Source organism: Ambystoma mexicanum, chromosome 9 (assembly GCF_040938575.1).
Source record: "Ambystoma mexicanum isolate Mex_15411 chromosome 9, UKY_AmexF1_1, whole genome shotgun sequence".
Taxonomy (NCBI): Eukaryota; Metazoa; Chordata; class Amphibia; order Caudata; family Ambystomatidae; genus Ambystoma; species Ambystoma mexicanum.
Genome location: NC_090931.1, coordinates 1,448,642,063 through 1,448,668,832, shown reverse-complemented (window position 1 = coordinate 1,448,668,832; position 26,770 = coordinate 1,448,642,063). Strand labels below are relative to the sequence as shown.

Sequence of the window (26,770 nt, the reverse complement as noted above, 5' to 3'; positions counted from 1 at the left end):
GAGTAATCGCACGACGATAGTAGAAACACTGGAGGATATAGGATTGTCGCAGATCAGTGCTGAGGAAAGAGAGGAGATGGATGCACCGATTACTTTAGAAGAGGTGGTGAGACAGTTGCCCACCAGTAAGACTCCGGGAGTTGATGGACTCCCAAGTGAATTCTATAAAGTATTTAAAGGAGAGGTGCTCCCCCCCCCCCCCCCCCCCACTGTTAGAAATGTTGAATGAGGCATATGAGCTGGGCAGACTGCCAGAGTCACTTAGAGAAGCGATTTATAATACTGCTTCCCAAACCTAACAAGCCTGGGCATAGCTGCGGTTCATATAGACCCCTGTCAATGTTAAATCAGGACAGCAAAATACTGACGGCCGTTTTGGCAAACAGACTGACGAGGGTTATTGGCAAATTAATACATCCTGACCAGACGGGCTATGTCCCAAATAGGAACATATCCAATAATCACAGATGACTCCATCGAGTTATTGAGTATGGAAACGAGAACGAGGGTGAATTGCCAATTGTCACTGGATGCAATAAAGGCCTTCGACTCGGTCAAATGGCAAAGGCCATGGCTGTTGGCGGCATTGGCTGGCTATGGGATGGGGCCTGGATATCTACAGTGGGCGAAAATGTTATATAGTGAACCACTGGCCACAGTTAAAACTGGAGCAGTGATATCGGAAAGGTGGCAACTCCGCAGGGGTACCAGACAAGGATGTCCATGGTCTCCTATGCTCTATACATTGGCCCTGGAACCCCTAGCGATATACTTGAGGCAACAATATCATACGATGGGCATTGCCGTGGGAGGGGAACGACATCTGATCTCCCTATATACGGATGACATGTTGTTCTTGCGGCACCCAGAGGAAAACCTCCAATACATTTTGGAAGTGATGGAAAGATATGCAAGGCTGTCTGGTATAGCGGTGAACCCTCAGAAATCTAGCATGTTCCCCTTGGGTGAATATAAAGGGATCCCATTGAAACAGCTACCGGTGTTACAGATACCATGGGAGGTTAGCACATTTCGCTATTTAGGGATAGATATATACCACACGGTGGAAGAGGAGCATAAGTGCAACACAGAGGTCGCAATTAAGAAAATCAAAAATTGCATGAGGTTCTGGGTGAATCTGCCTTTAGCAATGTTGAAGATGGTGGTCTTACCTAGGCTCCTGCACTATTTTGGGAATATACCGCACTTGATACCAAAGAAGTTCTTCACTAGATTGGACAGTATGTACAGGGACTTCCTGTGGCATGGCACACGGAACAGAGTGGCCCTCTGGAAGCTACAGAATTTCTATGAGAAAGGGGGTGTAAAACTACCCAATTATGAAGTCTATTATGTAGCAAGCCAACTGCAATATGTTGCTAAATAGCTTTCAGAGGAGGTGACCTCTGAATCCAGGTTGCTTAGACAAGATTGTGCCCCATTTTATTTAAAAGAGATTATGTGGCTGCCCAAAGCAGAAATGGAAGGGCGTCCAAAGATGATGGTACTTGGATGGAAGACGTGGCGCAGGGCATGCCAGATGATGGAGAACCCATCCCCGTGTTCACAGCAAGTACCACTATTTGCACTGGCGGGTGGAGAAAAGCAACTAAGGATGATAATTAGAAACCACTGGGAACCAGTTGGGATAGCAACAATGGGTGATATTTGGCAAGCGGGGACTATAATAGATTTTGAGGTGTTGGGGGAGGAAACTGGGTTACGTACAGGCCAGTATATCACGTACCACAGGCTGGTGCGGAGAATCAAGAGAACATGGCCCGAAGTGGTACTGGAGGAAGAACCAGATGCTACCATTGATATAATATGACATAGCAGAGGGGGGACATGAGATATCTAGACTATACGAGATGATGATGTCTAAAGTAGGAAAGGAGGTAGTAAGACTGGGAGGTGGAAGTGGGAGCCCCGATGGATGATGGGATGTGGGAACGGGCCCAAGGGTATCATAGGAGGGTGTCGAGGAATGCAAGACTAAAGCAGATGCAACTGTATATTACGCATATGGCGTATATGACACCCCAGAGGATATCTAGGTTTAAAAATGCAGGACGGCAAGCATGCCCTAAATGTGATTAAGAGAATGCGGGTATGGTGCACATGTTCTGGTCATGCCCGGTTATCAAGCGCTTCTGGAGCGAAGTGGCACACAAACTAGCAGAAAGAGGGGTTAAGATTGTGGTTGATACAGTGTGGGCCTGCTTGTTAGGGGGGGTTCCCTAGACTACGGAAACTCGAGCATGTGAGCAAACTAAAGGACCTGGCATATGCGCTTGCAAAGAGAAGTGCTATGGGGTGGAAGACATGCCACAGACCACGACTAGAGGTAAGGTGGAAAGATTTGCAGAAATGGGCGGAGGCAGTAACCATGGTATGGCAAGAAGCGAGCAGTGCTGGGGGGCAGGGGGGAGAGGAGGAGACAGAGACCCTAATGGCCTGGAAATTAATAGCAGAGTTATTTGGATCAATGCGAGACCAAATGGAACCCATGGAAAGGGATACCCTACCACAAGGTGCAGGAACAGAACGTGAGAAGTAATAGGCTCGAAACGGGGGGTGGGATAGGGGAAGCAGTGAACACAATTAAGTGATGCATAATCGAAATGTTATCGTATGCACTGCAAGTTTGGTTTATATTGTTTGTTTGAATAAACTAATACAAATGTTTTTTTTAAAAAACACTTTTGAATCGATCTGTGCAATTTGGGCTCTAGGCCCCATACATCTTATTAGGGCTGGATTTCTTAAGAGGGAACTGGGGTTGGGCTGATTCGGTCTATTTTTCTTACCTTTTTATTACTTACCTGATGACCATTAGTAAGTGATTAGATCACAAAGTCAATGTATATACATAATATATGGTTCTTGATTGCAAACACTTACCTGTGATTTTTTCATCTTCTAAAGGCCTAATAAATGACTATTTTTGTACATTGACTGTCTAACTTGAATCTTTGGGTGTTGTCCTGTGTGGACTATCTGTAGCCATAGACCACTCTCACTCACTCATGAGACTAAGCCTTAACTGCTCTTCCACACTACCTTGATTGGGTTTTTGCTACCCTCTGTGTCTTCCCTGTTCACCATAACTAGGGTGGCATCCTACAGACTCCTCACCGTACCACCTAAGGACTGACTTTAGAAATCCATCTTAACAACTGTGTTACTGAGGTCTCTGACCCAGAGAGACTAAGAGGCAACTTCCTGGAAGTCCCCATCTTTTGGGGAGGTTAAGGGTCCCCCAGGGGGCCATAAACCTAGGAATTGCATCCCCAGTGAGTTCTAAATGGATCTCGATTGAGGGGGTGGGGGGTGTAGGGTACCCCGAAGGACCAACGCCAACTGGAAGGGACTTAGAGTGTGCATACAAGGACTTTCTCCTATACACACTGGATTTGTATCTTCTGTCTGCTTCCCTTTCTTGGAGAGCAGCTCTGATATCAACCTGCAGGACTGGCTTGATTGACCATGTCTATCGTATTTGGTCTGCTTTGAGATGGTGTTTGACCATGACATGCTGCCAATCTACTTCCTTAAACTTCTCTCTATTGCAGATGGTTGCCAGCAAGTACCTATATGACGAAGGTGAGGAAGAGGAGGTATTCAATGATGAATGGGGAACAGCCGGCAAGATGGATGTGCAGACAGTCAACGCTCTGGAGATGGGCTTCCTCAGCGCCATTGTAAGACCCTTGTTCATGCTTCGCTTCTTCCAGTAGTGACGGTTTTCAGCCCAGGCTTTTAAAGTGTGGTTTTGATTTAGGGAAGTCCTTTAAGACCTGCTTATGCTCCACTGGACAGGTCTGTGTAGTGAAGCCACAAGTGGCTAGCCCTCCCTGGTAAAATCAGTCTGGTTATATTGTCAGTGTGAGATTTGTAGCTTTGTGTCAGATATTGTACCTTCCTAGTGCTGGTCTCCTAGCTCTCAATTACCAAGCAGTATTTTCCTTACCCTTGTTGACCCCCCAAAGGAGTGACCACCTAAGAGGCCCCATTGACAATCCCTGCACTCCAGCCAGATCCTGACTGACCTTGATCGTCCGCTAATCTACAGTGACCTGCAGGAGTCTTACTATTTCTAAATGACTTGAATCGGCATCTGCTTTGCTTTCTGTGCTCCTTTGTCTAGCAGTTACTGCTGTACCTCTTTTGCCTCTGCTGCGGAGGCAAAGTCAGGATTGTCTAACAAGTATGCCCTGAAGATAATGTAATTGGGCCCACCTCAATGAACTTCACATCTGTAACTTCCACCACAGTGCTGCTGAGTTGGCGTTAATGGATTTTGGGTGTGCCTTGCCCGCTCAGCCTCTACTCTGCTGCCTTCCCCAATGCTAGAACATGTTTCCTGTCCGGTTCCTCCTGCTTTTTGAGTATTTTTCTTGCCTAATACAGCAGCAGAACAGAACTGAGTGGTGGGTTTGATGTGTGTGTAATTATAGTTAAAGATTCGATTGGAGGGTGGCATGTAATGCAGTCAGGAAAAGTCAATATCACAGAATTATACCCCTTAATCTATTTCAATGTGTATACCATCCAGTGCCCATTTGCGTGAACGAGCACACTGATTTTCTGTGAATTGTCTGTCCAGCTCTTCGGAGCTGCACTCTGTGAATTTTGGTTTTGGTTGACTGCTGGTACGTTATCCTGCTACTTCTTGTGCCTACCCTAACCTCTTCTATTTTGCCTCCCCAGGACTGGAGCCTCTTTACAGACCCGAAGGAGTTCTTCCAAGTTCTGAGTTGGCTGGAGGGCCGGTATGTGTTCCATGATTTCCTTGGCAGGGATTGCTACAGCTGCTAACCGTGGTTCAGCGCATTTAGTTTGATTTTCCTATTTTACTGAAACCTAAACCAGTGTACAGTGTAAGTGCACTCTAATATATCCTGCAGCGAAAGGGACTTAACATACGGACAAAAAGATACTATAGTCTCAGGATTATAATGGATCCAGCGCTTGTAAAGCACATTTATCAACGGAACACTTCAAGAGGGAGAGGAAGGTGGTATTGCGTCAGGAATTTGAATCAATCTCAGTAATGTACAACACATTCATCGCCGTGAGTGATGCAGGCATTCAGATAGGACAAGCCTCAATACAGCTACACAACAAAGAGCCTAGAGTAGCAGATTTAGTATTCTATTAGTCTCTTTTTTTAATTTATTTTTTATTAGTCCAACCACTGCTATTTCCATGGCCTTTGATGATGGGAAATCTTTAGGGAAAATGTCTTGTGCAGTGTTAGGATGATTTTCCATAAGTGCTGTTTCTAGGGCACAGGTACATTCATCTGGCGTTGTTCAGTTTCCTTGTGAGTATATCCGGTTCTCCAAGGGGTAGGGCAGCAGAACAGCCTAGGCCAATCTCTCAGGAGTTGACCAGGGAGGTCCAGAGGTTGTACGACACGTGTGTAAATCGAGCAACAATAGTTTAAAGTCTGAAGGATCTTGGCAGTTTCAGAAAATATTTGCAGAGGATGGAGAGAACTTTTTAAAAGGCAACCAAGGCTTTTGCTATCTTTTCAGAAGAGAATGCGGGTGACACTTCTCTAGAAGTCAATGGGGGAGGGCATGTGAAAAAGCGGTCTTTGTTAAAAAGGTCTCACCTTTGCAAAAATGTGCAGAACAGTTGCAATCCCAACACTCCAGTCGGATCCGAAGGTTGGCAGACCCTTGGATCTGAAGAGGGAACCCCAAGCTGAGGATCAAGGTGAAGAAACATCCGTTCATCAATGACAGAGGAAGGGGAGATGAATCCCAGAGTCCAGGTGCTAGTCCTAATGCAGGTGCGGTACATGATTCTGGAGGCAGGCCAGAGTTCAGGCTCTCAGACACCAAAGGTTACTGTGATGGTGCACCTGTGCACAGAGGACGAGCAGTCCTTGGGTGTGGGGGGGGGGGGGGGGGCACAGATTATCTGCTAACAGCCACTGATCTTAGCTAGCAGCGCAGGAAGTAGGTGTTGGGTCTTTGAGATTGCAGTTGGTGCGCACTGGAGATACTTTTCTGAAGCTGTCCATTGTCTCAGGAGCAGGATTCCATTGATGGTTTTGGTGTTTGGAAAACCGCAGAGAAGCAGCCTTATTGAAGATTCATCCTCTGGACCACACTGGACCGGAACCAGCAACCTCTGAGTCCGTTGCCAATCTGGTAAGGCAACAATGGGCAGTAAGAGCCTCTGGAGTGTACAAGATTGGGGGAAGAGATGGAACTAGGATGCTTGCCAGGTGTTCACAAATGAAGAAAATCTGGTCAAGTAGTCGGAGCATCGTCGGGCCATCTGCTGCAAAGCGTCTCCCACTTCTGGAACAGTTGCTGAAGGCATGCCATGAGCTTTAGGTAGACTAGTCCTTTGGACAGGTGAGGTGATCCAGCTGTCTCCACCAGATCATAAGGAAAGAGTGCTGCAGGAGGTTCTTTCTTCATTGCAGAATGGGCAGTGCTTAACTGTCTAATGTCTTGGGGCGTTTGGGATGCTGGTGCAGAGGTTCAGTTCTTTTTCTCAAGCAGAAGGCTTTCTAGGGATATCTGTTTTGGTTCCTGCAGCAAGAGTATATTGGTGGGTTGACTCTACACACAAGCGGGCTGGTGGTGACCTTCACTCAGCTAACCACAAACATTCAGTGAGGGGTTGCACACACAGAACCAACCCCTCATTCTCCACCGGCATGCACTAGACACGCACAGGAAAGGTCCTGCAACCCCCCCACCCTCAGAATTTCGTTAATTACAAGGTCAACCTCCATTTTTGAGTACCCGGAGGAGCGTGTGAAGAAGGACCCAAGCTAGACAACATGGTTCCACTTAGTGAGGCTTATTTGCATAAAGGAAAGCTGCAACCAGATTAGCCATATGACCAACAGAGGATAAATCCACTACGGTCATCTCTGGGGTACCCTTGCCTTGGTAATCTTAAGGGAGTTTTAAGGGGGACCACAAATACAGAGCCACTCGCCTATGGAACATTTGGCTTAAGCAGTTCTGGCAGGATAACGGAGTCTTAAACCAAGGAATCTAGCAAAAAGTGAAGAACCTCCAAAATTGATTTCTGCCCTAATGGTGTTTAAGGTTTGGGTTTATGTGGGTAACTTGTAGTGAGGGTATTCATTGTATGGGGGTTGGGTGTTAATGCTGTTTCTGAAGTTCAGCTAAGGGCTTCATAAAACCATACATCTGAGGCAGTACATAAATCCACTCTTAGTATCAAACTGTAGCACCTCAGAACAATTGGTAGCGTTGACAGAGCAGCCAGGCTTATCCTTAGGAGAGAGGACTGCAGGTTGGTACAAAGACATTGTAGCATGCATATGGTCCAAACAAACACTGAAACACTATGTATTGTAAAAATAAAGGGTTTATTTAAATACAAGTAGGCCAAGATAAATCTTGGTAAGTACGTGCTATGACATCATATATACACAATCCTAAAAACGAACTCGATACCTATGGTATGCAAACCAAGGTATAACCTTATTTAGAGAAGCAAGTCAAGGCAAGTCAAACCTAATGTTATACATTCAGGATGGTAATATACTATTCTTGGGAGGGGGAATAAGAGCAGGTTAGATATACTTTTATAATACAATCAGTACTTCAAGGGTAGTTGACCCCGTCAGTCATGCAGTAATAACTATTAGACACTCTGCAATTTTGCAATTTTTCTATTGCAGCGATTCAGTTACAACACTAACTCTTCTACTTGTCTAGACGGAAGCCTTTTCTTATCCATTCCTTCCCTATTCTACAGCATGGGTTTTCTCAGAGGGAGAAGAGGGGCCCTAGTGGTCTAGGAACCAGCTGTAGGCAGGTTCCGTTGCAGGAAAGTCAAAGTTCGAGAGAATATCCTTTTTGTTTTTTCTCTAATTTTATTTATATTTGTTATTCATTCTACCTTCCCATGTCCCCACCCTGTTGCTCTGTGGGCGCTTTGAAACAGTTTTGCTAATTGTATAAGCCTAACAAATGACAATTGAATAAACAAGTAAGCAATAGCTTCAAAGTTAAGTGTTCAGGAACTTCACAGAAGTGCTCTTATGCGTTCGAGCATTAGACCTGAGCAAGTGTTGGGGGCAAACTCAAAACCACATGAATTACCCACTCGGCCTCGCAGGATTCACACAAGACCGAAGGTAAGTATTACCCAAGCCAACACAGAGAGAGAGAAAAGCAGAGCTTCTGAGTGGATGCCTTCAGGATGCAGCAGCACCGGACCCGGTCCCTGGATTCTTGGTCTGGAGACAAAGGAACCGGACACTGGATGTGAACTTACAGCAGCAGTCATCAGAGGAGGCTTCCAGCAAAGGTTTCTTCACGGATTCTTGCGGCTCTGCTGATTTGGTGCCTTTTTACAGAAGCCAAATGAATAACGAATTTTGCTGGTTGTATTCCCTTCACTCTCTCGTTCCTGCACTCTGCTAAGGGGACTTCAGGTATTCAAATCGGGTCTCTGAGGTCCAGGAGGAGTCCTTCAATCTTTCAGCGGGTTTTGGAGTTCGGAAGACCATGCACCACACTCAAACGCGAGGTCCCAGGGTATTGGCGATTTGCAGCCCAACAAGGTCACAACACGTTGTGGGATGGCACAAAATGCATTTCTTCTTGAGACTAGTGGATCCCTCCAGCCTCTGGGTAGGAGTAGTCGCATTCGGAACCCCCAGGTCGATTGGATGGAAGGGTTGCATCAGGCTCTGGTTACACGGCAGGCTCTCTGGTTGCTGGGCATCGTTGGACGTCTTTTCTTAATCTTCCTCTTTGGTTTCTGCTCCAGTGGTCGACTTGTCAGCAGCTTCCAGGTTCAGAGTATTTATTGGGGACTAGAGCACAACTTCTGCAAACTCTCCGTGCAGTTTACCAAAGGGGGCTGGCTGTCCAATCGGGACAGCTAGCCTCCCATTGGGACTTTGTCTCCGCCGCCTACTTTCCTGAAAAGAACAAAGGGCTGCAGAATTTTTGACTCCATCGCTTACTGCCTTCTCAGACACTCTTGGGCGGGGAACACAAAGGATTCCTGCTGAAGACAAAACTTACTGAGGTTGTTCCTGCCCAGAATGGCAGGAAAGACCTCCAACGGCAAATAAACGAGAAATAGTGAATTGTAATGACCAGGTAAGTAAGAAAGGGGATACATTGTTTCGCCTCCGCACAAGGTGGGGTGAGCTGCTCATTTAAATCAATGTAAAGGGGATGTGAATCCCACTTTACTTCTTGGGAACAGCAGTTCACCCAAGAAATAGGAGAGTTAAAGTAAGCCACTGCATTTAAAATGCTGTGTGCTGCAATAGTACATTAATCAGTCCAAAGTTACAGGAAACGAACTCCAATCACACACTATGGAGAGACATAAAAAGGTCACCCATAAAAAGAGTAAAAGGCTAGGTGAGGAGGGGAAAAAAGATTCCCACTCAGGACAAGGTAAAATAATATACAAGCAAAAGGTTCTGGGGTTGACACAGGTCAGGATGATGCATCATAAAGATGAAAATCTTACCTAACAAATGTCTAAAACAATGTTTGGGTGTGCTGGAGGATTTAAATTGGTTGTCTGGTAGCTTGTATTATGCTGTGGCTATAGTATTTTCAGTGTCTATATGCGCATGTGGCCTGTGCACTGTTGGACATTGGTGTAGGCAGGGCTCAATCTCCTCGCCCACTGGCATAGTCGGGATTTTATTAAGGACGGCCAACATTTGCATGGTACTTGTACTTTAAGGTAAGTGAGGGTGTTAAAACGTTTTGACATTTAATGCGAACAACTTTGCATTCGATGGAAAATGTCTTACTGGGCACTGGGTGGCAGCATTGCTCGAAAATGAAGTGCGTATGGTGACGTGCATGAAGCAGGACATGTAGGTGCGAGTTATTCGGCGCCTGATGTTTCAGCGTGTTTGTTTGCCACCCTGTGTGCACTATGCTGGGCATGGCCAGCAGGGTGCAGGGACCCCTTGGCCAATACGTTTCAGTGCAGGGGGCAAGGAGGAGACGAGGAAGACTTGATGGCTGGGCATTTTTGGGAGATACCCAGAGTGGGGTACACGAAACATAAGGTACACGGTCATATTTGTGTTTTCGTATGTACTCTGATCCACACAACGCTTTACATTGCACAGCTGCTCTTGAATGGGGCTTAGGCACACTGCAAATACAGCACTAAGCACACCTACAGTTGTTGGTAACGCGTCTTTTCAGAATCTTCAGACGCATTCCAAGCCTGCACATCCTACTGAAATACGCTGAAAGGTTAAAGATGTCGACAGGCAGTTTCCAGTCTGGGTTTTGACCTGGCTACTAGATCAAGTCTGCCCCAAAGCGAGGATGCCATAAATACTCAATCGATTACTCAAGCACCTGATCATAAGAGCGATCTCAAATTCCCAGAACAGGGGCCATGCATAGCTTCGTCAATACAGCACAGTCCTTCTATGCTGCATCCCACTCCTGTGGCCACAAAGCTCTGCCAGTGCATCTCAACAACGACCTGACCTGCCATGCATCTTTCTATTCCAGTACTGCACCTCGGTATTCACCTTATGCACCCCATACTTTTATCTGCACACAACTCTTGATGCACTTCAACCCTGACCTTGAGCACACCCTACTACCCATATATAGCTCTGCCAAAGTAAATAAAGCCGCACCACTGATAATATTTGATTGATATTTTTGTATTTATACATGCAGCTCTGCCAATGAACCTCGATCCAAACCTCCATGGCAGTATTGGGTTGTGGGGGTGTTGGGTTGGGGGGTAGGGCGGCAGGAGAACACTGCACTGGAAATAATCTTGGGGGTGCATTTACTGAAGGGAGTTCAGCAACTTACTACCCTAACTGAAGTAAGTTTTAAGGGGCCATCACTGAAATGATATTTTGACCTTCACACATCTGTTTGGGAAGTGGAATTGAAAGACAATAAATCAAAGCTCCTTCCGTTTGGGGCTATTAGGACCTCCGGCAGCTGTGCTCATCACCGTATGCTGTGTTTTAAATGGGGGAGACCAGATCCAGGAGAAAGGGTGCAGGGACTGCCTCAGACATTAGACCACGCCTCTATAAAACATGAATGCACTTGCCTTTTTGATGATTCTTCACCATCACACCTACATGCATTTTTTCTGCTGCTGTAGGCCATCTGTGTGTACACATTTACTTTTGTGAATCTCTTCACAAATACTGTGTTGTGTGTGTGTGTGTGTGTATACAGTCTAAGCACACACACAAGTGGAGGAAAGTGCTATTTGAATGTGGCCCACAGTACCTGAGACTGTGAAAGAGAGACACGGCGAGTGAGAAAGCAGAGAGGGGTGAACAAGAAGGGGGCATGAAAGAGGGAGAGTGTGATAGGACAAGAGAGGCAGTGAGTGAGAACGAGTGAAAGAGTGTGAGGGAAGATCGATGGAGAGGAGTGAGACAGAACTTGCTGAACACATTTCCCCATGCCTTTTTCCCAATCGAAGTTCTCCTGCAATAAATTGCAAGTGCACTTTCAAACACTAGAAGTGGTTGGGTGCAGGGGCGAGCCGGATGTGCATATGAACATTTTTTGCCACCACTAATTATGGGGCTAGTGCATTTCTGTTAGGTAGAGTATAAAACGAAGTAACTCGACCTGCACGGCCAGTGTCATTTTTAAGACTGAATTTGCAAGGACTGATGTTGGTACAGTTGTCAATGTGTGGTGTTCTCAATGCTACCTTTTGGCTATCTTCACTGTCTTTTGCCAAGTGGCCTGGCTGATTTTAACTTTGGTGCTAAATCTACCTCGCTTGTGAGACCAGAACGTTTGCTTTCCTAGTGGATCATTTTTCCCTATACCTCAGTCAGTGGGAACCTTTTTGCACGCTCACAGAATCTTTTAGTCTTTTTATGGGTGTCATTCTCCAGCATGGGGTCTGGCATGGATTCACATGCTCATGAAAATGCCCTGTCGTCAGGCCGGGATTCGTCGGTAAGAGAAAAAAACAGTTTCACTTCACTTACAAACTGTATTTCTCCTCTAAACCAATCACTGTACTCTGGGTCATACTGCCCCCTGTCAATGACAGTCCTCTCCATAAACCCTTCCTCTGGCAGCCATCTTCAGATTTGGTAAGCACGTAAAGTGGCAGTATGACCAAGAAGAGCCACAGAGGGGTAGGAGGGAGAGTTGGCATGTGAATCCATGCCAGACCCATGCTGGAGAACAATAGTTAGTAACTTGTTCCTTCTCCAGCATGGGGCCTGGCATGGATTCAGATGCTCATGAATAAAGAATACATAGCAGTACAACATCACACACCCACAGGAGGTGGTAAGGCTCAATGGAAACGATCAACTCTTACCTCTGGAACAGACTCGCCTCAAGCGAACAGGATGCGTAGCACTGTTTGGTCGACTCTGGACTCCTCCCTGGAATCGCTGTCTGCAGATTTTTACTGCACGTTCAAGTGTTGGTGAGTCCTTGAGTTTTGCTCCGTGAGCTACTTCTACAGTTAGTTTTTCGACAGAAAAGTTTTCTATTTTTGTCACAAAAGAGCCTGTGTGTTTTTCTCTCCATCTGCTGACAGCAGGGACCAGTTTGTCAGTGAATTTTGGTGCCCCTCAAGGGCAAGGATTGTCCAAGTTTCTTCAAAGTGTCCAGAAGGCCATTGGGCCTACTCTGGCCACGAGGGAGGGAGGGAGAGGGAGGAAGAAATGACGCTACTGTCTTCATCTGGACTACAAAGGAGAGTGCAAGATCTGCTTCTCCAAGAAAACGATGAAGGATCGACACAGCAGACTGGTGGTGTGGCTAAACGCCAAGGCCACTGCCCCATTCCCCAAGCTGGGTCATGCCTCACCCAGGACTGGCCGGTCTGAGCAGCGGGCTTCTAAGTCCTTTAAGGACACCCCCTCCGTGGGGGACCCAAGGCAAGGCCAAGCACTGGGAGTCAGGTTCCATCAGGGTCACCACGCAAGTGGGTCCCGCGATGGGCAGGGTGCGATCAACATCAAGCTCCTGCTCAAAAAGGAAACCGTCCAACCCTGGGAAGCTGCTGGTGAAGCCTGAGAGGCCGAGGACGGAGGAAAAGGCAGCTGACCTGCCAAAGAAGGCCCAGGTGGTGCAAGAGAAGTATTTTACAATTGAGCTGGTGGCGGATGCTCTCTCGAAGGCCAAAGGGGCGGACTCTATGAAGTAACCCCTACTGCGCCCGAGTGTGTCTGCCGCTGAGGCCGGAAGCCTCAGTGGAGGGCGGTGGCAAAAGCCTGCTGGCACACCGGAGAAGAGGATGCCTTCTCTAAGCCCGCCCAACCCCTAAGGGTGCCAAAAGGGGGTGGGGGGGTGAGACGCAATGAAGTCACAGGCCGTGCCCCAGGCCATGGAAGTGTCGTCCACGGACCTGGACATGGTCCACAAGGATGTGGAAGGGGAGGAGGAAGATGGCGGTAGCGCTGGCGCAGGGCCTAGTGTCATAGTGGCGCTGGACATCGCTGACACAGGGTTCTGGCAGAAGGAAACCAATGTCTGTCTCAATCGTCAAGGCTGGCTGAAGGCCATGAATTTCCTCAAGGAGGTCCATGCAAGGGTACTGGACATGCCCTTAGATGGTGAAAACCTCTTTGGGAAGGCTGTGGACAAGTCCTTGCAGGCCATCAAGGCGGATACAGAGATGGGCCATGCCCTGGGCACTCTCCAGCAACACTGCTCTTCCTTTTGCGCCTGCAGAGGAAAGTCTGGCAGGTCGACAAAAGTTTTCTCCGTCATACCGCTAGCCATCCAGGTTCACTACCCAGTAGGCCTACAGAGGCCGTTCCAAGGTCTACGGTGGAGGTGGTCAGCGCCGTTGTCCTCAAGGCGAGACCACGACCCGATGAAGGACTGAACCGACCAAGACGTTGGGCCCCCACCCATGCACCCTAGTGGGAGGCTGTCTGACGGGATTCGACAGCGAGTGGGAGAAGATCTCCACCGACAGATGGGTGCTGGACGCTCTCGCCCCCGGACATACCCTGGAGTTTCAGCACAAGTGTCCGCGTATCCCTCCGGTGGCCCGGCCGGCGCAGCACATCGCTCAACTCTTGGAGGAGGTAAGGGCCATATTACGAAAAGGGACAATGGAGCTGGTTCCAAGATGACTCTTGCGCTCCAAGTCTATTCCAGATACTTTTTAGTCAGAGAAAACCGGGGGCCGGTGGTTCATTCTAGACCTGCAGCATTTCGACAAGTACCTCAAGTCCAAAAATAAAATTCAGAATGGTTCCATTGCAGCACGTGCTCGGCCAACTGGAAGGAGACTTCTTGACGTCACTGGACCTGGAGGACGCCTACTTCCACGTCCCCATTCACAAGAAGCATGGAAAATGTCCTACGCTTTGTAGTGCAGGGCGGCACTACCAGTTCAAGGCCCTCCCCTTTGGCCTGAAGTCGGCCCCCAGGGTGTTCACGAAGTGCCTGGCACCGGTGGCAGCCCATCTGCGTCTATAGGGAATACGCATGTACCCGTACCTGGATGACTGGCTCATTCGGGCCAGTTCCCAAGAGTCGACCGTTGGGCACACAGAGACGACTGTCCAGCTGCTGACGGATCTGGGAGTTTTCATCAATTATCCAAAGTCCTGCTTGATGCCATCGCAGAACGTGCTGTTCCTAGGAGCCAAACTCAATACAGTCTCCTGCCTACCGTTGCCCTCGGAGGAGAGGGTAGTAGCCGTTCTGGGGAAAGTGCAACAACTGTTGTCACGGAAGACCGCCATGGTGCAGACTATCCAGTCGCTTCTCTGCATTATGGCTTGCATCTACCTTATCCGGCTCTGCAGGTTACGGATGCAACCTCTTCAGGAGTTCCTGGACGCTCACTGGGTTCAGGTGTCCCGGAGCTTCGCGGACAAGATCCCGCTCGACGAGGAGTTCTGTCGGGGCATACTGTGGTGGGGCGCTCACTCTGTCGCCCAGGGCACAAGGTTCCAAAGTCCCCTGTACCAGGAGACTGTCACCACGGATGCTTCCCTGTAAGGCTGGGAAGCCCACACTGGACATCTGCACACCAGAGGCCTGTGGCAGGCGGAGGAGAAGGGTCTTCACATCAATATTCTGGCGCTGCGAGCAGTATTCTGGGCCCCCAAGTCATGCCTTCCGTCTCTGAAGGGCAAAGTGGTGAGGATCTTCAGACAACACCACAATGTTATACATCAGGAAGCCGGGGAGCACCCGATCCCCAGTGCTCTCTAAAGAGGCGCAGGACTTGTGGCACTGGGCCGTCGGACAAGACATGTTCCTTGTCCCCTTTCATCTGGCGGGAGTCGAGAACTCACTCAGCAGGGTGTGGCGCTCCTGCCACGAGTGGGAACCTCGGCAGGACCAGATGGACTGCATCTTCATCAAGTGGGGTAGGCCTCAGATTGATCTGTTTGGTATGGCGGCGAACTCCAAATGCCAAAGTTTTGCCAGCAGATGCCTCCAACCATGGGAGCATGGGGGTTGGGGGGAACATGTCTGCCTTCCCGTGGTAAGGCTCATTTCGAAGGGATTGTGTCCTCCGACGTATTCCTTATCTTAGATCTTAGATATCTCCTTCCAGCTCTGCTGGCCTCGGAAAATGTTTTCTCTAGAGGGCGCTGCGCGTCGACGTCCGCCGAGTCGATGTCCCTCGACAGCCGCCGTATTGACATCATCCTGCCTATAAAGGCCGCGCGCAGCGTCCGTTGCTCAGTTCCGTTTTTCCGCGCTTACTCAGTGCCTCGGAATACCGTTGCTCAGTTTTGTCAAGTTAATCCTATTTACCTCGAGATATTCGATCCGTACTCCATGGCTTCCTCGTCGGAACCGACAACTCCTCAGTCCGGCTTCAAAAAATGCCGAGATTGTGGAAAAAAGATGTCGCTGACTGACCCTCACAGGGTCTGTCTGTGGTGTTTGGGAGCTGAACACCATTGTTCGGAGTGCGAGGACTGTATGTCCATGACAGCTAAGGCCCTGAAGGAGCGTAGTGGGAAGCTGGAGAAAGGTAAGACTTTTAAAGCTTCTTCCTCGACGAAGTCGAGACATTCGTCTCCTCGTCACCATTCGTGCTCCAGGTCTCGGAGTGGGTCCCATCACTCCTCGAGATCGAAGCACTCGAAGAGAAGACGTCGAAGATCCCCCTTCTCCGTCCTCCTCTTCCTCTGTTTCTCCAAAGAGAATCCCTTACCCCACGAAACATAGTTCCTGGGCTGAATGGGAGGAATTCCGCAAAAATATGATGTGCGTCTTCGAGAAAGCAGCCTCGACCCCCTCGAAGACTGCCGAGAGCGATGCTCTGGTCGAAATACCCGAAGGTCAAAAACGCTGCGAGTCGCAGTACCCGGCGAAGGAAGCTTCTCGAGCGCGTCTCGAACCCTCGAGTAAGGCTATGACCTCAAAACCTTCTTCGACGCCGTTGTCGAAGGGACTTTCGACACACGGGTCTGTCGACTCGACGCCATCTTCGACACCGGCGTCGACGCCAAGAAAAGTCACTGTCACGACGCACCCAGTGGCTAGCCCCAGGTCCTCGATGGCGTCGAGGTTGTCGACTTCCTCGAGCAGAATCCCAATTCTGTCGAGGTCGAGGCCTCCGCCTTTGTTTTCGACGCCACGCGCGATGCCTTAGACGTCGACGACATCGACGTTTTCGAGGCCGATTATGACAAGTTTGGCACCCTCTGCCTTGGAGATGGGGTTTACACCCTTTAGGAGTTCAGAACAATTGAGAACTATGTCCTCAATTATGGAAGAGGGTGAACTATCTGAACAGGAAGACACATTTGAGTTGCAGGGACCTGCAACCCCAGTTAGAGAGCAGTTATCCTCTGAAGAACGCAGGTTAAAGGATCTTCATGATTCCTTACATGAGGCAAGTGGGTTAGACACTTCCCCTGAGGTGGAGTTTGCTAGGCCAGACCCGGGGGAGCATGCTGAAACCCCCTATAGAGCCTTAATGGCCAGGATCACAGAATTTATGGGGTGGTCTGCACCTTCACAGTCTTTCCAACAAGATGACCTTACGGATATTCTTGACAAAGGTCCACAGGAGGATCCTGTAGTGCCCTTTCGTAAAGCTCTTCAGAGGAAGATTATGACGAACTGGGAAACCCCAGATGTCGTCCCGGCAGTAAATAAAAAACTGTCTACAAAATACAGGGTATCTTCTGCAGACCCGGAGTTTTTAATCAAAACACCCATCCCCAGAAAGTCTGGTGGTACAGGCAGCATCTTCTACTGACGTCCAGACTGCTTACCCTACCGTCCCACAGGACAGGGACAATAAGAAATATGATGCTATGGCAAAGAAAGTCTTTTCGGCATGTAGCTTGGCGTTAAAATCTGTTAATGCTACTTGCACCCTTGCTACATTCAGCCATACACTTTGGGAGTGTGCTTCTACAGCGGCTGACTGCATCCCGGAGGGAGAAGAAAGGGAGGCTTTCCTGAATATCATACAGGACGGTGAAGACGCTATGTGCGAATCCCTCCAGATGGGCATTGATTCGGCTGACAGTATCAGCAGAGCAATGGCGGCAAGTACAACAACCAGGAGATTCGCTTGGTTGAGAAAGTCTGGTTTTGCCCCAGATGTGCAAGCCAGGCTCTTGAACATGCCATTCGATGGCTCTTCTTTGTTCGGGAAAAAGGCGGATGACAGTTTAGAGAAACTGCAAACATCAAAAGCAGCAGCAAAATCCCTAGGCGCTGCAATCCGTCAGACACCTTTTCGTCCCACATGAACCTCTGCGAGGGGCAAGTCCTTTCGCTTCTACTCCGCATTCGGAAGAGGTAGAGGACGACCGGCTCAAAGGGGACAAAGAACTACCCGAGGTGGACGGGGTAGATATTCAAAAGCCGCAGCAACAGCAGGTGCCTCTTTACCATCGGCATCTGCATCAGCCGCCCCAAAACCACTCTGAGGACTTCCCTCACAAGACACCTGTAGGAGGCAGGTTAACTCAACATCTGGCGGAATGGCAGGCTATCACGTCAGATGCTTGGGCATTGGAAACAGTTGCCCAAGGTTACTGCCTGCCTCTCCTACGCATACCTCAAGAGTCATCCACCGGGGATCAGCTCTCAGAAAGCTCCAGATCCGCTCCTCTTGCAGGAAATTTTGGACCTGCTAGAGAGAGGTGCCATAGAACCGGTACCTGTAGCGGAGAGGAACAAGGGCTGGTACTCCCCTTACTTTCTCATTCCAAAGAAAGGCGGAGGACTGAGACCCATCTTGGACTTGTGAGAATTGAACAAATTCCTCAGGAAAGACAAATTCAAAATGGTAACTCTTTCTCAGATCCTTCAGGCCCTTCAGTTCCAGGACTGGTTGGTATCTCTGGACCTTCTGGACGCGTATTTCCATGTGCCTATCCATCTCAAACACAGGAAATACCTAAGGTTTGCAATTGGCAACTCTCATTATCAATTTCGAGTGCTGCCATTTGGGCTGACCTTCGCCCCGAGGGTCTTCACCAAGTTAATGTCGGTAGTGGCGGCAAGTCTAAGGAGGGAAGGGATTCACGTCTACCCCTACCTGGACGATTGGTTGATCAGGGCTGTATCTTCGGAACAAGCTCAGATCCAGCTAAATCACGTTTGCCACTCCCTTCACAGACTGGGCTTCTCCCTCAATTTAAAGAAGTCACAAATGATACCATCGCAGAGACTCCAGTTCATCGGAGCGATCCTGGACACTTCCCTGGGAAAAGCCTTGCCACCAGAGGTGAGGGCTCAAGATATTCTACAGATGGTTACCAAGTTCCAAGATGCCCAACGTCTCCCAGCCTTCGACTTTTTGAGGTTGCTAGGCCTCATGGCATCCTGCATTTTCCTAGTGCCAGAGGCTCGCCTGAGAATGAGATCCCTCCAGTGGGCACTGAGGACTCAGTGGTCACAATTCTCAGGGAGAATGACAGATTTTCTTCAGGTTCCCGACAGGGTGGCTCGAGACCTTCAGTGGTGGGCCTGTCAGGAGAACATTCTTGGCAACCCTGGCCGGAGATGACAGTAGTCACGGATGCCTCACTCACGGGGTGGGGAGCCCATGTCAACGACTTGACTATCAGCGGTCGTTTGGACTCCGATGGAGACCAGACTACATATCAACCTGTTAGAGCTGAGGGCCATCAGACTTGCGCTGAAGGCATTCCTGCCAGCTGTACAAGGGAAAAATGTCCTGATAATGACGGACAACACAGTGGCCATGCATTACTTCAACAAAAGAGGAGTCATAGGATCACTACCCCTGTGCAGAGAGGCGATGCAGCTCTGGTTTTGGGCAATCCAAGAAGGAATCTCTCTATCGGCAGTTCACCTAGCCGGAGAGAAGAACTTGACAGCGGATGCTCTGAGCAGGCAGAGCACAGTCTCCCACAAGTGGGAACTAGCTCAGGAAGTCCTTCAAGAGATCTTCGCCCTTTGGGGAACCCCTCAGGTGGATCTGTTCACCACCAGTGTCAACAGGAAGTGCGATCTGTTCTGCTCAAGGGAATTTCCCCCGAGAGGAGCTCTGGGAGACGTGTTCATAGTGGACTGGGAGTTTCAGCTTCTGTACGTGTTCCCACCGGTCCCTGTCATTCCTCAAATGATCAGGAGGTTGAGAAGATTCCGGAGAACCATGATCCTAATTGCCCCGGATTGGGCCAGGAGAACGTGGTTCCCGGACCTTCTAGACTTGTCCATCTGCCCTCCAATTCTGCTTCCACTCAGAGAGAACCTACACTCACAGAAGGGAGGTCAGGTTCTCCATCCAGACATCAAAACCCTCAACCTTCGCTTCTGAAAGGCTGAGGTACAAGGATTGGGACCTCCCTGATGATATGGAGGTGTTGCTTTCGGCAAGGAGGCCAGCAACAAAGTCTTTATACCGCTGCCGTTGGAACAGATTTTGCAGCTGGTGTAGAGAACAGAATATCGACCCCTTATCATGTGGTACACTAATGGTTTTGTCCTTCCTACTCTATTTGGTGAATTCAGGCCTTCAAGTTGGCACCATTAAGGGGTATCTCGCAGCGCTGTCCATCTTTAAGCGCACTGCGGAAGAACCATCCTATTTCAAGTTACCCTTGGTAATACAGTTTCTAAAGGGGTTAACCAACGTTTATCCCCCAAGACCATTCCAGGTTCCCCTATGGGATTTAAACTTAGTCCCAACTTTCCTGATGTGCACACCTTTGAACCACTCCATTCTTGTTCGTTAAGATTTCTTACCCTTAAGACTGTTTTATTAATAGCACTTACATCTGCTAGAAGGGTGAACGAATTACAAGCTCTTTCTTGTAAACCCCCTCATACAATCTTTCACAAAGACAAAGTTGTCCTGCAAGTGAAGCCTAATTTCCTCCCAAAGGTGGTTTCTGAATTCCATATCACTCAGAAGATTACCCTGCCATCTTTCTATCCTCCTCCTCATCCGGGGAAAGAGGAAGAGAGGTTACACAGGCTAGACCCTAGAAGGGCTTTACGTTTTTACATCAGTAGACTATCCAGGATTAGACCAGCAGACCAGTTGTTTGTAGGCTACACAGGTCACAAGCTGGGGTTACCAATAACTAAGCAGACCATTTCCAGATGGATCATTCTAGCCATTTTGGAATGTTCTAAACTGGCAGGAAAAGAGCCCCCTCAAAACCTTAGGGCTCATTCGACCAGAGGTATTGCAGCTTCATCGGCCCTCAAAAGATGTGTGCCGGTTAAAGACATTTGAGCGGCCGCCACAAGGTCTGTCCATACCTTTACACGATTTTACAACTTGGATTCCTCCTCCAGTCAAGAGACTAGGTTTGGAAAGGCTGTATTGCACTCTATTCATCAATAGAAGACAGCGTGAAGTCAGTACTCCCACCTCCATTAATAGAATACTGCTATGGGAGCCTATTTAAGATGAGGAATACGTCGGAGGACACAATCCCTTCGAAGAACAAGTTACTTCTTACCTTGTAACGTTCTTTCGATGGGATGTTCCTCCGACGTATTCCTTATCGACCCTCCCATCCATCCCCGCAGTTCTACTTCCCTTGTTGTTGCAGCTTACGCTCCTTCAGGGTGATTAGTCTAGTCCAGCAGAAATACTGTGGGCTACAAAACGGAACTGAGCAACGGACGCTGCGCGTGGCCTTTATAGGCAGGATGACGTCGACGTAGATACGGCGGCTGTCGAGGGAAATCGACTCGGCGGACGTCGCAGCGCCCTCTAGAGAAACAATTTTCCGAGGCCAGCAGAGCTGGAAGGAGATATCTAAGATCTAAGATAAGGAATACGTCGGAGGAACATCCCATCGAAAGAACGTTACAACGTAAGAAGTAACTTGTTCTTCTGTACGTGTTCCATCCGTTGTCTCGCCTGCTGCGAGTCATCAATCGGCTCATAGTGCCGATGCAGGATAATACTCATCGCCTCAGCGTATCCGAGGTAGATTTGGTACCCGGATCTTCTCAGCCTGTCAGCGTTGCCTCCGGTCAAACGCCCGGTGGTCACGGATCTGCACACCAGAGAAGGAGACGCAATCTTGCATCACGACCCAGGATCGCTGAACTGGAGGGCTTGGCTCCTGCAGCCCTAGAGTTTGGAACATACGATTTGCCAGCGGACTGGAGGGAACTCCTTGCCTAGGCCAGAGTGTTGTTGACTTTGAAGTGCTACTGTCACAAATGGAAGCGTTTTGCTACGTGGTGCCGGTTGCAGAAGATCACCCCTCGGAGGGTCATGACCCCGCAGATTCTTCCATACTTGTTGTCTTTGGCCAAGGCAGGACTGGCACATGCCTCGATCAAGGTGCATCTGGTGGCCATCTCCTGCTACACCAGGTCTCCAGGAAGATCTCTTTGGTCCCACCGTCTCGTCAAGGGGTTCCTCCAAGGACTGTTTCGATCTTTCCCGCCAGTGAAGGCTCCTGCCCGGGTGTGGGAACTCAACGTGGTACTGACGAGGCTCATGGGGTGGGGGGGCATCAGGCCCCTCTCATGGTCCTCTTGTGGAAAACTGCTTTCACATGCAAGCCCTCCTTCCTACCCCTCTGCGGCTCTTTTTGGTCATATATGCTTATCAATACTGAAGATGGCTGCCAGAGGAGGGGCCTAGGGAGAGGACTATCATTGACTGGGGGCAGTATGACCCAGAGTACAGTGATTGGTTTAGAGGAGAAATACAGTTTGTAAGTGAAAGTGCAACTGTTTTTTCTTTTACCGAGGATTCCCGGGCCTGACGAGGAATATTCATGAGCATGTAAATCCATGCCAGACCCATGCGGAAGAACAGTTATAGGTAAGTAATTATTCCTTTTTAAGACTCTCCATAGTGTCCTATTCTATCCTCTTTGACAACTTTTGGTATATACCTTTTTATTTGAAAGGGTTGCCCTTTTGGCTCCCCTTTTACTTTCTCTGACCTTGTGAGAACTACAGTTCCCAAGGATAGAAAGGATATTTCATCCTCTCTAACCTTTTATTTAGGTGCGACCAGCACACCCCACCAAATGTGGAGTGCTGGGCAGATGCAATGTATCCCCTTTCTCGTTTTAACTGTAACATTGCTCTTACTGCGACAAGCTTACCTTTTAATGGCTGGTGGCAGTGAACCTTTTTCCTAATTCAGTGCACCTTTACAGCGAGCTGTTTTCAAAGCTGCAGTAAAGGCACACAAGGGTGTCAATTTTCCCAAAATGGCCCCTGCCTTCTTTTTTTTTTTTTTTTTTTTCCATTTCTGCGCTTCTTGTCCCTTCTTGGATCTTCCCCCTTGTGTGATTTTTATCTTCGGCGGGAGACCTCAAGCCTGCCCAGGCTCCAGAGTGTTTGTGATGGCAGAAGGAAAGGGAGGAGTCCAAAACTCTGCAGCCCTTTGTCTTTCAGCCTGCCTGCGGGCATCCAGTTCAAACTGGGAGGCTGGATGTCCTGAAAGGACTGCCAACCCCCAAGTTTGAATGTTGCAAGTCTGTTTGACTGGGTTCCTATATAAGTCTGATCCTGGAAGCTGAAGAGGTAGTCGACCACTGGAACCAAATTTGAAGAGGCAGATGACGCGGCTGAGACAATTTCCAGCGACTGTAGAGGTGGTGGTTACCAGAGCTTGCTGTTACCCTTCTTCCAAACGAACTGGGGACTCCAGGAAACGACAATCCTGACCCAGAGCCTGTTGAGATCCACTGGACTCAAGAACACCTGTATTTTGAGCCATCCCACACGGTACTGCAACCTTGCGCGGCTGCAGAACCCCAATACCCTGGGACCTCGAGCCATTATGCGGTGCGCGGTCTTCTGAATTGAGATGAAACTTTGGTGGCATCCTTCTGGTACTCCAGAGACTCGATTTGAGTATTAAAAGTCCCTTCGCCAGAGTGCTGGACCTTCCAAGTGACGAGAATCCGAACAGCAATATTGTCTTCAGCCTCCTGAAAAGGGCACCAAAACCGCAGAGATGCATCCAGCCATGAAGAAACTCTTGCCTGCAGCCTTCCCCGTTGATCCTTGTTTCAAAATCCCTCCCAGAGTCCTGACTTCATGACTGTCAGGCAGAAACCTGTGCAGTTCCCTTAGGGACCACTGCAAAAGATTTAAGACTACAGGTGTTGGCAGTAAACCCACTTGGTAGCAGTCTGTACCACCCAGATTTACCTGGTACCTGTGGCTGAGCAGTCAGACTTCCCTCAAGAAGAGTCAGGCAGTATGCAAAGTATACTCAATAGGCACTCAGATACAATAATACAAGCAAACACTGACCAGAGCTTTGGTATCGAGTATATCATTATTTATTTAAAAACACAGTCGAAACACTCCAGCACTCTTATTGTAAAATATTCTAAACACAGTTACTATTATGATATATATACACCCCTTTTTCCCTATTGGAAAATCACAGTAAAACACCACTTATTTTCATACAGAGGTGAGCGCTTAACTAGATTGCACTCTAATAAGTTTGTGAAAAAGGGAGGGAAAAAAACAGAATAAGCAGAGGTACACCACTCTACGATTCCAGAACACTGCTAGCAAGGCAGATAGCAAAAAGTCACTGGTGAGCCAAAGTCCAAAAGCTGGGCCCACTCTTAGAGCAGAGCACAAATGCGCCCAAGATCACACAGTTACACTAGGCTTAGAAAGTCTTGTAGAGGGTTCAGCAAAGCGTTTAGAGAGGCTTAGAAAAGTTTAACCAAGGTGTCCCAGGCTAACCCAGGTTCGAAAGCCGGGGGCTAAATCTACCCCGTACAATCGGTAGCAAGGGAAGCCAGGCAGGACATGGTACCCTAAGTGGGAAGGATCCTCCAGCGGTGGCAGTAGCTCCTGGTAGTGGGTGCAAGTTGCGTCGTCGTCCAGGGGAAGAGAAGATCTCGACTTGGAGGAAAGATGAAGGTCGTTGCACTACCAGGGCAGAAACCAGCCGTGGAGTTCTCCAGTTAAAAGGTGGTACCTTGGTTTCGCTGTCGTGGTAAAACGTGGTATCCCGGTTGCCGGGGTGCTTGGCACGGGCAAGGCGGCCACGAGATACGTCGGGAAAGCGAAAAGACGGTGGAACTGGTTATCACCACCAGTCAAAGGAACAAGACTCTCCGGCGGGAGATCTCCTCTGTCGTTGGGAAAAGTGGTGAGGCAGTCCAGCAGGGCTCCACCGGTGGTGGTGTCGTGGCAGGTCGGCTCAGCTTCTCCCTCGTCGAATTCTTAGGTCCTGTGGCGACTTCTGAAGTTCCAGTACCCAAAGCCCTGCTTTTATGCAGCAAACCCCCATTCACTCAGCCTAGCTGTCACTCAAACATGCTAAGTGGTGAGCCGGCCGGCTCACCACTTGGGCCAATCAGGACGGAGTGCGACTTGCGTTGCCTAGGCAACTCAGTCCAGGGTGCCTAAATTCCCCTCCACCCCTCCTAAGTACCCCAGACACAGTGGCACCACTTTGGAGGGCTTCTGTGGAGAAGCCCGCCAAAAAGTGGAACAAAGGGCTCGACTTGGGTTGGAGTCACAGAAGAGAACACAAACGCCATTTTAGAATCGGGTTTTGGCAAAAAATACCAACCGGAGAATTAATATTAATTAAATAAACCGGCGGTATGTTGGAGGCTATCGTAAATAATTAAATAAAGATAGTAACCTAAAACAATGGGAAATCCCATAGGAAAATATTCGCGGTTGAATATAAAAAGTAGTATCCACTGCCACCAGCCAAAACTCGATCAGGGGGGACAGAGACGTGCCCCCTCGACTAACAGACCCCGGGGCAATTGAATTGCCCCAGCCAGTACGTCCACAATATGATGGTTTGGACTGGTTCTGTTCAGAATTTAAGACTAGTAAAGTCGATGGTGACTTTACATGCCCTGGGAGACAGTAGTCAGTCCCAGGGTATGGAGTCTATACTGGTGGGTCACTATGACACCCCTGTGTCACTGCACTGAGGGTGCTGTGTAACGCACATCACAAAAACACATGAAGCCCTATGGAGTAAAAGACCCCATAGCCCATTAAACACATCTAGATTCAAAGAAACGCACTCAAATCATGCCCAAGAGTGAGGGTAAAAGAGTCTCACTCTTGGCAGGAGAAAATAATAACCCCCAAAAATCCAGCAAAGCTGCTGGGGGACTCACTAGGTTAGGAAATTCAGCCTAAACAGACAATTCTCCCTAACACTGACAAAGGAATTCGACTGGATTTTTGGCTGCAGATCCTGAAGTCTCCCCACTTCTTCTTCTGTGCTGAGGTAATGTGTTGGCTGGAGTATTTACTTACCTTAAGCCTACGTGATTTATGTAAAGCGTTGGGGTGTTTTCTGTGATTGGGAGTCCTCTCATCCAGTTTAACCAGGCCCTCTGCTGGAATCCTCCTGGGGTGTCTTCTCAGAAGTCCCTGGACCCTCAACTAACTTTAAAGTGAAATACATGCTTGTTTGAACAGCCTTCCTCAGGAACTCTGAACTTCTCTTGCAACAGAGCCCTATCTGACCCTACCTACACTTGGCTCCTAGACCACTAGGGTCCTTCTACTTCTGAGAGAATAGAATAGGGAAGAGCTGGATAATTAAAGGGGTCTGCCTTGAAATGTATAAAAGTGTTGAAAAGTGTATTTACTTGTAATAGAGTTAGTTAGTAACTAACTCTTGTAGTGAACAGTTACAAACGTTCTTACTTACCTTGAATGTGTTCTGCCATTCTGAAAACTATATGTAAGGTTATGTTACTCACCTGTGAATTGGTTGTGCCTCTTCCCAAAAGTAATGCGGTTGGCTTCACCCAACTATTTCTTTCAGAAAATAAGTGTATAAGTTTAACTTGCTGTTATCTCCTTTAAAAAGTATATGGGTTTTACTTACCTTGAGTTAGCTGTGTGCCATCCTAAAATAAGTTAAAGCATTATTGCTTACTTCAATCTGTGTTCCACTGATCTTAAAAGCAACTGTAAAAAGGTCTTACTCGCCTAGTATAACTGTGCATTATAAATGTAGTTCTGATGTTTGTCAATCTGCTTAGAATCACATGCTGTGCATAGTCCGACATCCAGTGGTAACCGCGGAGTATTGCATCTTGTCTTTCGAGAATTGAAAGGGAACGTCGACATGGGCGTGCCTGTAACACTATCCCTACATGACGTGTAGTGTGCCCAAGATCCCTCACGCCTCGAGGTCCCCCAGATTGTGTTTTTTTTCTGCCCAGATAACTGGTCGCCATTATGCGGCATTAGTAAAGAACATTGCTATTGTCCAATGACCTTTGCCGGCCTATACAGTAGGGAGAGTGGGGTCGGGGTGGACTTTTCTTTTCAAAACTGAAAATGCCTTTCCCTTTCTTCCCTCTTTCCCAGTTGGTCTTAATCAC

The 26,770-nt window shown here is 48.5% G+C and overlaps 1 protein-coding gene across 1 annotated transcript in view; it reads left to right on the top strand.

Annotated features, from left to right (window-relative positions):
• The window catches only part of CNPPD1 (cyclin Pas1/PHO80 domain containing 1), a 176,227-nt gene that overhangs the window by 124,788 nt on the left and 24,669 nt on the right, over window positions 1–26,770 (top strand). Inside the window, exons 5-6 of the mRNA XM_069616873.1 lie at window positions 3,576–3,704; window positions 4,714–4,775. Coding sequence (XP_069472974.1) covers window positions 3,576–3,704; window positions 4,714–4,775 — 191 coding nt within the window. The remainder of the gene's footprint in view (window positions 1–3,575; window positions 3,705–4,713; window positions 4,776–26,770) is intronic.